This window comes from Sinocyclocheilus anshuiensis, unplaced genomic scaffold, assembly GCF_001515605.1.
Source record: "Sinocyclocheilus anshuiensis isolate Anshui unplaced genomic scaffold, SAMN03320099.WGS_v1.1 scaffold311, whole genome shotgun sequence".
In the NCBI taxonomy this organism is placed as follows: domain Eukaryota; kingdom Metazoa; phylum Chordata; class Actinopteri; order Cypriniformes; family Cyprinidae; genus Sinocyclocheilus; species Sinocyclocheilus anshuiensis.
In genome coordinates this window covers 498,736-515,142 of record NW_015549606.1, presented here as the reverse complement: position 1 = coordinate 515,142, position 16,407 = coordinate 498,736, and the positions used below count along the sequence as shown (strand labels likewise).

General features: G+C 36.9%; 1 protein-coding gene across 1 annotated transcript in view; it reads left to right on the top strand.

The window, feature by feature from the left end:
- Window positions 1-16,407, top strand: part of pex5la (peroxisomal biogenesis factor 5-like a) — an 83,281-nt gene that overhangs the window by 57,327 nt on the left and 9,547 nt on the right. The window contains exons 4-12 of the mRNA XM_016447810.1: window positions 1,201-1,395; window positions 1,705-1,825; window positions 1,929-2,022; window positions 2,246-2,275; window positions 5,327-5,422; window positions 11,279-11,285; window positions 12,690-12,799; window positions 13,114-13,257; window positions 14,248-14,318. Coding sequence (XP_016303296.1) covers window positions 1,201-1,395; window positions 1,705-1,825; window positions 1,929-2,022; window positions 2,246-2,275; window positions 5,327-5,422; window positions 11,279-11,285; window positions 12,690-12,799; window positions 13,114-13,257; window positions 14,248-14,318 — 868 coding nt within the window. The remainder of the gene's footprint in view (window positions 1-1,200; window positions 1,396-1,704; window positions 1,826-1,928; window positions 2,023-2,245; window positions 2,276-5,326; window positions 5,423-11,278; window positions 11,286-12,689; window positions 12,800-13,113; window positions 13,258-14,247; window positions 14,319-16,407) is intronic.

The window sequence follows — 16,407 nt, the reverse complement described above, 5'->3', positions numbered from 1 at the left end:
TGGCTGCAATATAACAAAGAGTGAAAAATTGAAGGGGGTCTGAATACTTTCCGTACCCACTGTATATATATACAGAGAGCAAAACAAAACATCGGTCTCGAATTAGAAGTACAAAATGAGGATTTGTAAAGAAAAACAATCGACAATTTCGATATATAAGCCAAGAGGAGACTGGTTTTCCTTTGCAAAAGTAAGGAAAATTTGCTTCCTTTGCTCCTGTAAACAAACGTTGGTTCTTGCGAGACTAGCATATTCTCACTGGTGCATGCGCTACACATACGTCCTACGTCATACGCCCAGAACAGCTTCTGCATACGACAGTTAACGCAAGATAGTGAAAATGGTTTATAACGTTTTAAATATGGATATTTTTCTTACAAAAAAATGCATCGATTCGCTACAGGAGACCTTTATTCACCCCCCGGAGCGATGTGAGACATGTTTTATTATGCTTTTTTTTGGACTTCTTTTGGACTGCTAAACGAAAACACCCACCCACTGCCATTATAAAGCTTGGAAGAGCCAGGACATTTTTTAATATTACTCTGATTGGATTCGTCTGAAAGAAGAAAGTCATATACACTTAGGATGCCTTGAGGGTGAGTAAGTCATGGGCTAATTTTCATTTTTGGGTGAACTAACCCTGAAGGTTGAACCACTGATGTTACATGGACTATTTTAACGATGTCCTTACTACCTTGGGCCTTGAACGTTGTAGTTGTGTTGCTGTCTATGCAGGGCCAGAGAGCTCTCGGATTTCATCAAAAATATCTTAATTTGTGTTCCAAAGTTGAACGAAGGTCTTACGGGTTAGGATTTGGAACGACACGAGGGTGAGTAATTAATGACAGAATTTTTATTTCTGGGTAAATGATCCCTTTAAGCATTTATTCTATCCCGCTATTTACAGTCAGTGAGCAAATAACACATGGAAGTTCCTTGACAATGAGGCATAATGTTGAGTTCCAGAACCTTAACCCTCTCAGTTCCTCTGTGGTGAAATAAGCTGCCAACCTTCATTCAATTTGAGACCATCATAACTTATTTTTTATTTATTTATTTTACTTTTGCTCTAGTAGTTTACTAAAGTAACTTATACTCAAAACTTGGCATTGGCCAGGGGATGCACCCCACACTTTTGGAGAATAAAGACAAATAAAAGTAGTTGATATTGATTTTCTTTTTGCTTCCTATGTCCAGTACTCTCCTCCTCTCTGGACCTGCTGGATCTGAGTGAGCCTGGTGAGAGAAGACACAGCAAAGACAGGAAGAGCCCTCTTTCTACTAAGGGCACACCATACAGGAAGAAGCCTGATGAAACAGAGCTGATCCAAGTGGATGTTGAACAGAGTATACCCTGTTCCCGCACACCTGAAAAGATTTCATTGGACTCAGGTATTAAGTGTCAGACAGCTAAAGTGAAAGGCTGTTATGCTGAGAAGCACTCTTGCAAATCAGCCAAGGGAAATCAGATGGTTACACAAATGAAACTGTGTTTTTCATTACATGAACTGAACAAGTTCTGTAACGGAAAGTACTTTTTCAGTAAAAAGAACATTACAGGTTTGCATATCGTTATATAGTTGCCCTCTTGAATATGTGCATACTGCAAATTCTTCAAACTGTGGTGTTGCTTGTGTTTTACTTTGGTTGCAGTATGATAATATATCTCTGTCAAACAGCATGGCCTCATTTTGTTTACAGTAGCAATTCCATCTTCTTTGGAGAAATGGGAAGAACTCAACCCACACCGGGAGCGAAATGGGAGCAGAAAGTGGAAGCTTGAGAGAAGACGTTCATCAAAAAATTCTGGTGAATTTGTGTGGTAAGTTGCTGCTCTAAAAATTAATATGAAAACACACACTTTCTGGATATCTAAAAGATATGAATACCTTTTTTCACATCAATTTCTTATGATATAACCCCAGGTCTATGGACTGCAAGACTCAGCTAGACACTGCCCCCAGGAACTCCCTGGAGGTCAATAATAAAGTAGAGGCGGAAGCCGTGCCAGTGACTCAAGTAAGTGCAACACTGAGCAACACTTATCACTCTGTTTATGAGTCATGATCATCTGTGCACATGTGTCAGTGACTTTCACATATTATTTCCCACGTGTCCCACTCGTTGTAGTTTTATCATATTATTGTAAGTCCATACACTTGAACCTGTGATTGGTTTGTTTGTTTTTTAGCCACTCATTGTGGAACATTCTGTGCTAACATCTAGAATTCTTTATTTCCAGCTCAAAAGGCAATATGTTAGTGGAAGACATGTAAGCCTCTCTGTGCACTCTTTGTATGAATCGCTGAATGGTCTATGCATTTGCACCATGGCAACAGCATCACCACCAATTTCAATACAAAAAAGACCAAACCATTTTGGCAATACTTCATGGCAAGTAATGAACGGAAGTGACGTCCTCACAGCAGGTCACAGTTTGCAAGGAATTTCACGTTTCTTGTGGTGCTACAGGGTACAAATGTTACACGCTTCTCCCCTCAGTGAAGCATGCAGGTCTGTTGTATTGCTATCTATCATGATTAGATAATTATCAAATTAATTATTGACCAGCCACTGGTCAATATACCACCGGCTATTGGAAAAGCATAAATGAAATTACACCAGATATATGGTGTCCAGCAGTGGGTGCCTCCGATTTGCTCATCACATTTATAGTCAAGTTGTAAAATGTCATGTGGTGTGACTCCCCAAAAATGTATCAATACACTACTGTTCAAACGTTTGGTGGCAGTAATATTTTTTTTAATGTTTTGTCTCATATGCTCACCCAGGCTACATTTATTTGATCAAAAATACAGTAAAACAGTAATATTGTTAAATATTATTACAATTTAAAATAACTACTTTCTATTTTAATATATTTAAAAATGGAAATTATTACTGTGATGGCACAGCAGCCATTACTTCAGTCTCCATCCGTGCTGAATTAAAGCATTAATCTTAAAAAAAAAAATTTTTTAAATCTTACTGACCCCAAACTTTTGAATGGTAGAGTTATTAATGAATAATTTATAATATTTGTTAAAAAATACTTTTCACATTTAAATTTTATTTTAAAACTTCAAAACTTTTATTTTAAAAAGAATTATGATTAATGTTTCTTTACACTATTATGTGTCATTGACCCTTATATACCTAAAACTTACATATGGAGTACAGATTCATTTGTCTTACATTTGTTAAGACTAGTCATGATGGAGCAATCAGTATATGTGAACTGCATGGTTCTAAAAACATCGAGCTCAAATTGTCTTCCAACCATGAGTGGCAGTGGAAATGGAATGTGTAATGTTAAAGGTAATTGTTGCACTGACACGAGGTCTGACAGGGCACATTAAATGTAATTATACAGAGCTGCACCAGCAGAATGAAGCAAGACCAATTGTCCTTTTTGAGGCCCCCATTATAGCCTCCTGTATGAAATCCGTTTAACTTGGTAACCTTGGTAATTGATTAATATCCAATGAGGCAGGTAGCAAATACTTCATCCTATTCCTTTGATTCAGTCTGCCTGGAAGGCTTTGTTATGCTGAGAATTGAATTGGGGAAATGGAAGTTTTCCATTGATAGCTCAGCACTTGACATTTAAAATGACCTAAGAACAAGACACAAAGCTACATACAGAGGGTGAATTTTAAAGGGTAACTATTATTCATTAAAATGAAAAGCAACTTTAAAGTTTAAGGAGCACCAAAAACATAACATTATTATCACTGAAAATGCAACAACTAGGGCTGTCAATTTTATATGTGCATTTAGTGTGATCTTTTTTTTTAAATGCAATTAAAAAGTAGCACAATTAATCATGCCCCCTGGCCAGTACATTAATTTTGTAATAAGGAATTTTTCTACCATTGAACCACTTTAAAGACAGCTAGATGGAAGATATACTGAAATGTTAAATGCAATTAATTAATTGGCATATCATTTCATTAGTTTGATTAACCATTTTAATTGATTGACAGCCCTAGCAATAACCTAGTTGAAGGAGTAGTTCATCCAAAAATGAAAACTTGCTCAGAATTTACTCACCCTTAGGCCATCCAGGATATAGACTTTTGTTTCTTCACCAAAACAGATTTGGAGAAATTTAGCATTACATCACTTGCTCACCAATGGATCCTCTGCAGCAAATGGGTGCTGTCAGAATGAGAGTTCAAAACATCACAGCAATCCACAAGTAATTCACATGACCAACCTATTTGTTTACTGTTTTGGACTGCTTTTCGCCTGTGTGCATATTTCTCTCCTAATTCAGACAAGACAACTTTTTTACTGAATAAAGCAAGAACGTGGATAGAGGTATTTTAGCTGGACACAGCGGTTTGAAGCTAAAAACGTCCTAATGATAAAGCGTTTCACTTTAAAAGACGTTAATTGATGAACTTGAGTCGTGTGGATTACTTGTGGATTATAGTGATGCTTTGATTAGCAGTTTGAACTCTCATTCTGACGGCACCCATTCACTGCAGAGGATCCATTGGCGAGCAAGAGAGTAATGCGACCTCTCATTCTGACGGCCCCCATTCACTGCAGAGGATCCATTGGCGAGCAAGAGAGTAATGCTAACTTTCTCCAAATCTGTTTCGACCAGGAAACAAACTCATCTACATCTTGGATGGCTGGATGGTGAGTACATTTTCAGCAAATTTTTATTTTTGGATGATCTATTCCTTTAACAAAAATAGTGTGGTAGTTTATAGTGTCTTAAGCCATCAGCAAATGTAAACAAAGGGCTCATATTGTTTGTAATGCCCATATGTCACCCTCTAAATTTGAAACCCATCCAGATGAAGCCTTTATGACTCTGAGAAAATAAAACCCTTGAGATCTTACTGTTGTGTTTTATTTTGCAGTAAGCTTGTTTTCTGTTGCTGTGTGGTTTACACACACAGCAGTGTAGTCAAAATGATTGGCTTTGCCGCATGTGAAGCATGTCTTCAGGTGTACAGTGTAGAAACTGGTGCATATTTGACGATTCATGCTGAGCAAAGGTCTCCTGCCATGCTATTTTCAGATTTGCATACTGAGAAAAAATGTGTGAGGGCAGCGCGCTGTGCATGACAAGCCAGTCCTGAGCCATTTTGAGTGTGAGAACATTAGGTGTGGACAGCAGGACCTCAAAAGGGAGTGAAAGTGAGAAAGAAAGAGAGGGAAGGAAAGAAAACAAGAAGACCCTGTGCTGCTAATGCTGGCATTTCTCCTTGCCTCTGGCATCAGGGCCTTTTCTCCTGTCAGAGTGACTGAGAGATGGCTGAGCATGTTCTCTCTGACTCCTGCTCTGTGTGCGTGTGTCTGACAGGGCCGTTTGAGCAAAGACCAAAGGTGGGGTAGCACACTCCTGTCCAGAAACCAGTCTCTGGAGGAAGAGTTTGAGAGAGCTAAGGCAGCAGTGGAGGTAAGCCAAAAGTCTCCTATAAAAATATATGTAAGCATCAAAAACTTAATGGGCATTAATAGGCAGTGTGTTTACACAGAGTACAAAAAGCCAACTTTGTTGACAGGCTTTTTCTTCTGACTAACTCCACCCATCATTACTCAGACATTTTTACTTTAGAATAAATAGCATATTAGTTTAATTTACACTTAAATAGCAGCTGCCACTATTTGTTGATATTTATACTTGATTCAAACAGTATCTACCACTATTTTCATTTGATGCAAATAGCATTTGCCTTTTCTTATCAACTTATTGACAGACCTAAATGGAATCTACAGATATTTTACACTTTTTCTGCTTCAGTTTGGGAAAAATCTGTGGAATTCTGAGAAATGTATTTAAATATATATATATATATACATTTTGTGTATATATATTACAAAATATACATGTTGTAATCATTTACTCACCTTCACTTGTATGACTTTCTTTCTTCTGTGCATCATAAATCCGTACAAAGAAAGTCAATGGTTACCAAAACGGTTTGGTTACCAACATTATTCAAAATATCTTCTATGTTCCACAGAAGAAAGAATCTCATATAGTTTTTTGGAGGGTGAGTAAATGATGACAGAATTTTCATTTTGGATGAACTAGCCCCATAAACTGAGATGGAAAAAATATTTTATCATTTTGCTTTTACTTGAAGAAACTTATTTAGGTGTGCCCTTTGTTAAAGTTCATATTTTAATAAGGCCTCACTTTTGTGGCATTGGACGAATAGGATGGAAACCGCTTGCTGTCACGAGTACAATGTGATGCTAATTAGCCTCCCTCAATAATTGATTGATTATAATGTCATCACCGTTGCTCATGGAATAATTTGAACCATATAATAACTTTCCATTGCTTAATGAGAGAAGAAAATAGGCCAGTCGTGCAGCATCAGGTGGCAGAGGAGAAGGTATTGTACGTACAGAAACTAGATATGGGCTAATTCCGCTGGAGACCCTGCTATCTAACATCAGTTCCTGTGCTTCAGTGATCACAACCGCTGATGCATTGGAAGAAATTACTCTAAGGCCTGTCACTCAGGGGGAAAAAAACATCTAGACATAATATCTCTCATTCAACCAAATACCTAACACCTACATTTATATAATATTTTTTTTGCATTTTGCTTGGATAAGAGTCTTTGAAAATGCATTTATTTTATTTATTATTATTATTAATTTTCAGTCTTAAATGCACAACATAGTAACCAACACCTACAAATAAAAATGTCATGTTTCATTACAATGTACTTTCGTTACTTAGTACTGTTTTAAGAGTTCTCACTGCTTAATAGTTTATGTTGTTCTGATGAGTGTCTGCTGTTGCACTTGTAAGAAGCTAGCTATTGTATTACATGTGTTACAGAGGTAGAGTGCTAAGGGCAAAAACATGGGGGATCTGTAAGAACAGATGAATAATGGAGGAGAAAGAGGAAGGGTACATCTAAAAGTGAGAGCAGTACTTACAGTACGAAGAACCACTCAATGCAGAATTTGTACTGTGCACAGAATCACTGGTTATACTGCCTATTTGTAGCTCGCAAAACAGCGCCCATTACAACTATAAGACTGAGCCAGTATTCGATTTGAAAGAGGGTTGAGAGGGGCGGGACTTTGTGTACAGTAAGTAGTGATTCTTAAGGCTGCAATGGGAACAAATGGAGGGTTGATCGATTGCACCATCCTTGAGTTTCAATCATTACGGGAACATTGGCCTGCACACTGAGAGCTGCCCTTCTGCCTCCAGCCCCCCTATAAGTAACTGCATATATTTAATATGATTATAAGCTGCACAGTCTTGAATTATCCAGAAAGCTACTTTCTGGGACAGTGAGGCCAGTTTCCAATCATTTTCATTTGTTGATGTCCTGAATGAAGAAATACCTTGGAGCCTAAAATGAATTGAAATGGGGAATAGTCGGGCTGGGCTGCTTACTGAGCAGTGAATAAAGATGCAAGATAGATGGAAAATACATTTTACGCCCCGCAGTCTTAGGGGAGGATGTTGGGATGCAGGAAACAGAATACATCTGAAATTATGCTGCTCTATTTAGAAACAGGCAGACAGCGAGAGGTGAACGCAGGCTTTAAGGTGACTCTGTGCTGGTCAGGGCCAAATATAACACAAAGGTGTGTTAAATGTAGGGATTTATGCTGTAAATAACAGCATCTTTCATGATGAGACGCTGTATAATACCAGGAACCTTTTGGGCATTTAAGACTTTTCACTTCAAACCAATAATAGCATTTGTTTTACAATATAAGAACAGTATGATTAACCATAGGCTTTAGATTTACAGGAGCACATGTATGGTTATTCAAAATCCATCTTCTGTTCCTTTCCATCTCCTAACATGTAGGAGATGTTTCAGATGATGCAAAATGACAGGGATCGGTTTTAACAGCAGGACTTGACAGCTTGTCAATTCTTTTTTAAATATGCTCAACAAACCAAACTCCCGGACAGAAAGTTCATGCTTTTGGGAAAATTTTTTTTACAGTTACTGAAGGAGCAGTACAGTAATGCAGTTACTTGATAATTTCTGTCTTTAAGCATTATTTAGTTAAGTAAATATGATGCATATTAATTCGTAAATATGAATTGCATTGATTTACATGTGATTATTTGACTCATATATTCTAAACTGTCAGAAGTTTTTGTTCAAAAATTGAATAGAAGCCTCACTGGAATTTGTAGACTTGTATGTATGACTGTCATGCTCAAGCTTATTAATTGTTTGTCACGTATGTCTTAGGGGTTTTTATTATTCTAATTATGAGCTGACCCTTGGTCTCTTTTAGTTAGTAATTATGAGATGAATATATTCACTTGCTCCTCTATTAAAGAGTTAGTCTTTGAGAGAGTTCAAATAATTATTTGCAACCCAACTTTCTTCTTTTTTCCAACAGTGGTCCATATCTCTTATATACTGTTCTGTATGAATGTGTAAAGTTATTATTTTCCAATCTAACAAATGTATTTGATAAGCATTCACTCTTTACCTGTTAGATGTATGCCTAAAATGAGAAAAAGGAATCTGTGCCAATGTTTTTAAAATAATAAACCTAATTCAAAATATATTATGTTCCAAAAAAAAAATTTGTATCTTATGCAGTTTTGCTTCTAAATGTATTTTTCCCGGATAAAGCATTTCCCAACAGAGTTTAGCTAGTAGGCTTTTGTGTACCATCCAAATAGAAATGAAGGTCTTAGACTTGTGAACCAAAGGGCATTCTATTTCAGAAACAAAGACCAATTAGAAAAGACTTTCTCACCCCAGTGGAACAGCATGGCCTTGATCATGTGTCTCTTTTTGAAAATGAGGAAGACCGAGCACTGACCCCCTTTGGAGCCCTCAGTGTACCCGTTAAGGCCTCTGACATGGCCTACTGAGCTCCTGACAACATTCATCCTTTATTACGCTTATAAAGCTGTATCTCACAATCTCTCAAGGGACGAACAATGCAGTTGAGGTAAAAGGAAACGCTAAAGGAAAGATGCCAGTCTTGAATGACACATAATGTCAGGGGTGTTCAGGAGTGCTTTTTCTGAGCCCCTTAGACAGTAACAGCTTCAGGGATTGTCATAACACGACACTTGTTATTTTTCATGGATCTTTTTCAGTGTTTGTGAATTGTGACATATATTTCAACGAAGCAGGTATTTTTAGAAAAAGACCAGGTGCTTTGCACAAAATAGGTGACCAAAGTTGCTAAAGGAATCGTTCACTCCAAAACTCCATTTTTTTTCTCTGTGGAACGCAAAAAGAGAATTCACTCTTTTCCATGCAGTTACATTGAATTGTGACTGGAGCTTTCAAAATGCTTTCAAGATTGGTGAAGAACTGGGGCCAGTTGCATAAACACAGCTACTATATTAAAGGGGTCATGAACTGCCTTTTTTATTATATTGTACTGTTCTCTGAGGTCCATTTATAATGTTATCAAGATTTTTACATCAAAAACATCATAATTTATAAGTAAAAGGCTATTTTCATTACTGTTTTGACTCCCCTCACCAGAACACTCTGTTTGAATAGCCGTGGCGGATTGTAGACTTGGAAGTAAATACCCACTGCTATGATTGGCTAACAGTTGTGTATGTTTGACAGCCTACATCCTTCATAGATGGACTCTGCTGTGATTTGGGTTAAAAACGCATAAATACTCAGTACATATCAAACGATCACTAACAGACAAATCACATAATGAAAACAGTTACTCACACTTGTGTGGTGTGACATCGGATCCAATAATCCTGCATTGAATTGTGCCTAAAATGAAGTGGACAAAGGACCAAGTTCTTACTTACGCGATCTAGCACTTCATTAAAAATAAAGTTCATCAAATAAAGTTTATTGTTTGGTTTCTGCGTAGACCTGCATTTGCTGCTCTTGTTATTTACCTACTTGCGTGAATCGGTGGGTGGGGCTAAATAGGCAGTGATGTAGAATTGGTGGGCGGGGCTAAACAGGCAGTGATGTAGAATCGGTGGGCGGGGCTAAACAGGCAGTGATGTAGAAGCAGGCATTGATCCTCTTCTGCTGAGGCGGTGTTTAACCACACTATTACGTCATAAAATGGCACATTCCACAACCTGTCATTTTGGCAGATTGGCTTCAGTATAAGCTGTTTTTAGACTAATCAGAAAGTTTTGAGTTCTGAAACTTACAGAATGTTTTTATAGCACATTGACCTCTTATATGTCAAAAGATCAAGGGAATTTTGATTTCTCAGTTCATCACCCCTTTAAGATTGTGTCTTAAGAACCAGTTTGACTTTAAAGAGCAGTTAGCCAAGAGTTAATCCGTTTTATTTTTTCTTGACCATGAAGAAAAAAAATTTGATTAATAACTTTTTAAGACAAGTCTGATTAGTTTATGCAACCGGCCCCTGGTCTTGTGAACCAGATAAGAACCATTTAATTGAAAAAATCTGATTCAAAAGAACAGTTCATGAATCAGACCTCACTATTACTTATATGAATAACTATTAATGATTTTCGATGAAAAACAACTTCAATTTTGAGAATGTTCCTTAGACAAAGTTATCAAGCTCAGAAGACTTGGAAAATATTGTGCTCAATATAGTATTTCTTAATATTTTAAATAATATTTATATTTAAATAATATAAATATTTACTCGCTGTAGTATTGTTGCCATGTCGTGGAGACGCTGTGTGTTTCCAAATATGTTAAGGGGCGTAACATTTCCGTCACACGCTTGAGGTATTCAACCAATCACAATGCACTGGATAGCTGGCCAATCAGAGCACTCCTTGATTTTCAGAACGAAGAGCTTTGTACAAATCAACACGTTTCTGTGTCTTGTGTGTTTTTTTAACCTTAAACCGCGTAAACACATTGCTTTACACCAAATACACAAAATAATGTTTTTTAGCATCGTCATATGACCCCTTTAAATGTATTTATTTTAGTTTCAGTTTTCTAAGTTCTTCATGTAATATTTACAATTTATTTCAGCTTTTTGCTTTTATGGTGCTTTGTTGTCATTTTGGAGTTTGACAGCCCCAGTCCTCATTTATTTTCAATATATTGAAAAAAAAATGGCCTGGATATTCTTCAAAAATTCAACTTTTGTGCTCAGAGTAAGTTGAAATTACTTGAGGGTGAGCGAATTTCTTTTTTTAACAAATGTTATACTGCTAAAGTTAACGAAAAGAGGGATCTGTAATTTAGAAACACAGAACAACTGCAAAAAAACAATCTGGTTTCAAGAAAATATCTTTGAGGTGTTCAGTGAAGATGTGTGCTGTGAAGTATGTCCTTAACGCAAATGTTCTGGCTATTAAAAAGTTCAGTCAAGCAGTCTTTCTCTGGATGAGAGATAATGAGTCTTCAACTTTGACCTTTGACTAGTTGGACTCTCTCTGTGCTGAGCTGTTGGGGGAAAAGAGGGGGTGGGTCATCCAATTACCGTAATTGGCCACTTAGTGAAGCTGTTGCCCGTCATAAAACACGGAGGGCCATTTATCTCCTCAACAAAAGATGTGTCATTGAACAAAATAACATCTCATCATCTTTCAGTCGCACAACATTCTTTGAAAACCCTCATCATAAATACAATCTCTGAGGGAATCGTGCCACAAAGGCTTTTGAAAAGCAGATAGCTCTCTTACAGCAGTGCTTTTCAAGTGAATATGAGTCGTAATGAAGGGATACTGGGACTTGTGACCTGTATCGATTGGTAGGTGACTTCAACAAATGCTCCTGCCATTTCTGATTTCATAACACATGACAGTGATGTGTGAGGTTTTGAGTAACAGGCTTTCAAGTAAAGACAAATTAGTGTTTTTTAACATTTCAAAATCATTTTCAAGCATTTTGTCCTTCTGCATCAAATCAAAGTGTTTCGGTGCATTCAGTTCGCTTACTAATGCTATGAGCAAGTAATTTTTTTTGATTAATCAAACCCTTAAATGAGATTTCCAAATGTCCTAGATGGCTGAGAGCTGAATGATTGCTTGCGTGGCTGTGTAAGTCTCCTCTTTCCATCAATATTCATGCACAGTGATTCATTATTCAGATTGCAGAGCACAGAGAGTTCAGAGGCATGTTGATACAGATTTGAGGCATTCATAAGAGTGGCACACCTGCAGAGACTCGACTAAAGACTAAGATTTAACCAGAGCTTGATGTTGCGGTGGCAGAAAACACATTTTCGCCATGAAGTGCTCTTCTGGACACTGTGGAAAAAAAAGAACAAAAACAACAAAACTGAAACTATAGCAAACTAAAACTGTAACAGTTTGGTGGCTGGTTGCATATAAGCTTTCTAGTTGACTAAATAAAAGTTCTGTAAATGAATGAATTTGGAGTACAAATGGGTATTTTAGTATCTTTAAAGTGTTTGGAGTTGGAACACCAGTATAATTGTTTACATCTGTTCATTTAACAGACATTTTTATCTATATCTATACAATTAGCCATAGTTTTGTGTTGTTCCTGCTCATTAGATTGATTATATCCACTGTTACTCAGCTAATATTGATTTTTGTAATAAATTTAAAAGGTTTACTCAGTTATTTAAGGGGTCAACTCTACTGAGATGAATATTATACGATTAGTTAAATAAAAAAACAACACAATTATTTATAAAACCTTATGTATAAAAAACATGTCAAACATTTTTATATTTTAGAACTGTTTTCATACATAACATAGTGCCAACATTTATTTCTTATTTTTATAAGCTATTTTTTTACAGCATAGCTATTTTTTTCGATAAGATGCAGGCAGAGTGGGAAGAGCTCGCTCGCAGGAACTGGCTAACAGAGAATGATCAACCACAGATTCCCTCTAATGTGTCTCCTTATGAAAAGGTAAAGGAGAAACAACTCAAGCAAATAATTTAAACAAATATTAATTTAGAATTGTGATAATAATGATAACAACAACAATATTAATAATAATAAATTATTAGTAGTAGTAGTAGTATTATTATTAATTATTTTTATAATTACTAGTTCTTTATTATCATTATTATTATTCAATATGTAACACCTTCACAATTAATTAATTAATTTGTTTATTTATTCATTTTATTTTATTATTTTTTGTATGTTTTTATTTAACTAGTGAGCAAAATCTTCATACATTTTGCACTACTTAATTATTTCCATTATTTGTTCCTCAGGGGTACTACTTCCACACAGATAACCCTTTCAAAGACTGGCCAAATGCATTTGAGGAGGGATTACGCAAGTCCAGAGAGGGAGACCTGCCTAACGCTGTACTTCTTCTGGAAGCAGCTGTGCTGCACGACCCTCAGGATTCGGAGGTGAGCGAGTGGGCTTATAAAACAACAACAGTCAGCCAGGTACTTTCATCAAATCAACGTCTGCACAGCTTGAAAACATGCTCTGCCAATCAGACTACCGTCATACCTTTCCTACGTACAGTGATAAGTAGTGGGTACGTTCTTGCCCACAATGAACATTTTACAGATCATGGCATGATTAGCCAAGGCAGGGGGTTCCATATTCTCACTAATTTTCAGTGAGAGCTCTGTATTAGACATTGTACTTGACAGTGACTGATGGCAAACCATTAACACTCCTGTAACTGAGTAGGGTTCCCTTTTTTTTCAGACGATTTAATGATGTAATAGTTCAGTTACATCCCAGAGAGGATTATCCCTCTTCTCCTGGAATTACCCCACCTCTAAATGATTGTGTCTCCAAAAAAAGCTGAATGTTAACAGATAATATTACAAAGCAAGTGGCATTTCGGGGAGATTTTGCTTCTGTCATAAGTACGCTATATTCACTGTACATAAGTTAAGAGCGCAGACTCAGCCAGCCATGTTAAAATATTCTATTAATAAGGCTCATTAATACACTTTCCATTGTATTCACAAACTGTGGCCTTGTCACGAGGGTTTTGAAATGCAGTTTCCTCCTACACAAAGTTAACAAGCTTATCTTCTAATAATTAGTCTTACTCGGTGTTCATAACCCTACAAATGATTCATTGTGAAATCGTAGCATAAATATTCAGTCACATAATTAATGATACTTAAATCAACATCCTAAACTTTAAATATTTGTCTAGCGATATAGTACATCCAATGATTCATCATCTTCAAGAAATGGCAACACAAATCCATTCAGTTCCTCTCTAACATTGTGTTCTATGTCTGAGCCACAGGCCTTTGAAAATGAATAATTTCCCCCAGGTTAACACTGTAGCTCGCGCACAATAGAAGCTCATCGCCAGAGTCAAGGTGATAACCCCAATGCTCATTGTTTAATACCTATTTTCTTTTCAGGCTTGGCTGGTGATGGGAACCACGCAAGCAGAGAATGAGAATGAGCAGGCAGCAATTGTCTCCCTCCAGAGGTAAGGAAGTATCCCTGCGTGAATCATATGCAAATGATGGTTTACACAGAACCGATTGGCTCATGAAGTTTGAGTCATCACACTTAAGATGTGACTGAGTGTTTATAGCAAAAATAAAGCCAAAGCAGAGTTAGACAGGATAGCTTTGTACTAGTACTGAATGTATCGTTGATGATTGTACCATCAATGTCAAGTCAAGATTAAGGTTAAAGGAATATTTCACCCAAAAATTTTAATTTAATGAAAATGTACTCACCCTCAGGCCATCCGAGATGTAGATGAGTTTGTTTCTTGATCAGAACTGATTTGGAGAAATTTAACATTATATCACTTGCTCACCAATGGATCCTCTGCAGTGAATGGGTGCCGTCAGAATCAGAGTCCAAACATCTGATTAAACCATCACAATAATCCACAAGTACAGGTGCATCTTTCACAATTTGAGTTGAATTACTGAAATAAATGAACTTTTCCATGACATTCTAATTTATTGAGATGCACCTGTAATCCGCACAACTCTATCAATTAATGTCTTGTGAAGTGAAATTTGCAATAAACTACACATTAAGGTGTATTGACTTTAAATTGTCACTTCTAATTGTAACATCAAAATGTTCTCCGCATATTACAAGAGCTTGTCACCCAGCGATAAGCACTGTTATTCAACGAAATTGACATTGGCGAGTGCGTTAGTCTTACAGATCCGAAACAGGAATGACGTTTGTTGTGGGCGGAGCCTATCTGGAGGCAGAAAATTACGGTTTTCAAGTGGCAGTCTATGGAGCCATGGAATAAAAGAATAAAAAAAGGTCAATTTGATTTTATATTTCACAATTCTGACTTTATTCTTGCAATTCCGAGATTATATCTCACAATTCTAATAAGGAAAAACAACTCGTCATTCTCTCTTTTCCCCTCGGCTCTTCTGGCTTTATTCCCTCAGATTTGACAAACTCACCATTTATGAGTTGAGTCGAGTTATAAAGTCCGAATTAGGAGATATAAACTTGCATTTACAGCACCATCCAGAGGAGGATGAATAACGTTAGGATCCTGTATTAATGTGTGTGTTACATTTTACTACTGTATATATACACTGATATTACTATTATTTGTATTATTGATAGCAGCATCTCTGTAGCCATGCTAATAAAATACAACTACCACCACAACTGATTTTAATTGTTTTCTATGCTCCAGACCTATATAATAACAGATGGCTGCAATAATGCTCTCTTCTATTGTCTGATTCAACTGGACGTGTCAAGAAACTCTTTGCTGATTGGCTTGCGCGAGAACGCGTCATGCGAATTTTCCGCTCGAGTTGAAATTTTTGAACTTGCGCGGAAGACGCGATTGAGGCGAATATTGTGCGTTCGCGGCAAACGCGTCACGCATTTCGCGTCGCCTGGCGCGAATTCGCCTCTATTCGCGTCTTTGCATTGACTTTGTATGTAATCTACTCGTGCGAATAATTCAATTCGCGTTTGGTGTGAACACACTGTCACACCGTGTCTACACCGGACGCGAGCGGCGCAACAAAATACTATAGACCAATTACCGGTTTGTAAACATTCAGGATGCGCGCGCATCATGGTTCCAGAAAACCCGGGAGAGATAGCCTTTACAGCTAGAGAATTTCACAGATAGGGTACAAAATAGTTAGGTTTATAAATTATATAAATTATATTGATTAGATGTCATTTTCAAAATGTTCTCCGCATATTACAAGAGCTTGTCTAAGCACTGTAAGCACTGTTATTCAACGAAATTGACGTTAGAGAGTAGGATAGTCTTACAGATCCGAAACAGGGATGATGTTTTTTGTAGGCGGAGCCTATCTGTAGGCAGAAAATGATGAATGTTTTCAAGCGGCAGTCTATGGAGCCATGGAATAAAAGAATAAAAAAAAGGTAAATTTGATTTTATATTTCAAAATTATGACTTTATTCTCGCAATTCCGAGATTATATCTCACAATTCTAATAAGGAAAAACAACTCGTCATTCTCTCATTTCCCCTCGGCTCTTCTGGCTTTTTTCCCTCAGATTTGACAAACTCACTATTTTTGAGTTAAGTCGAGTTATAAA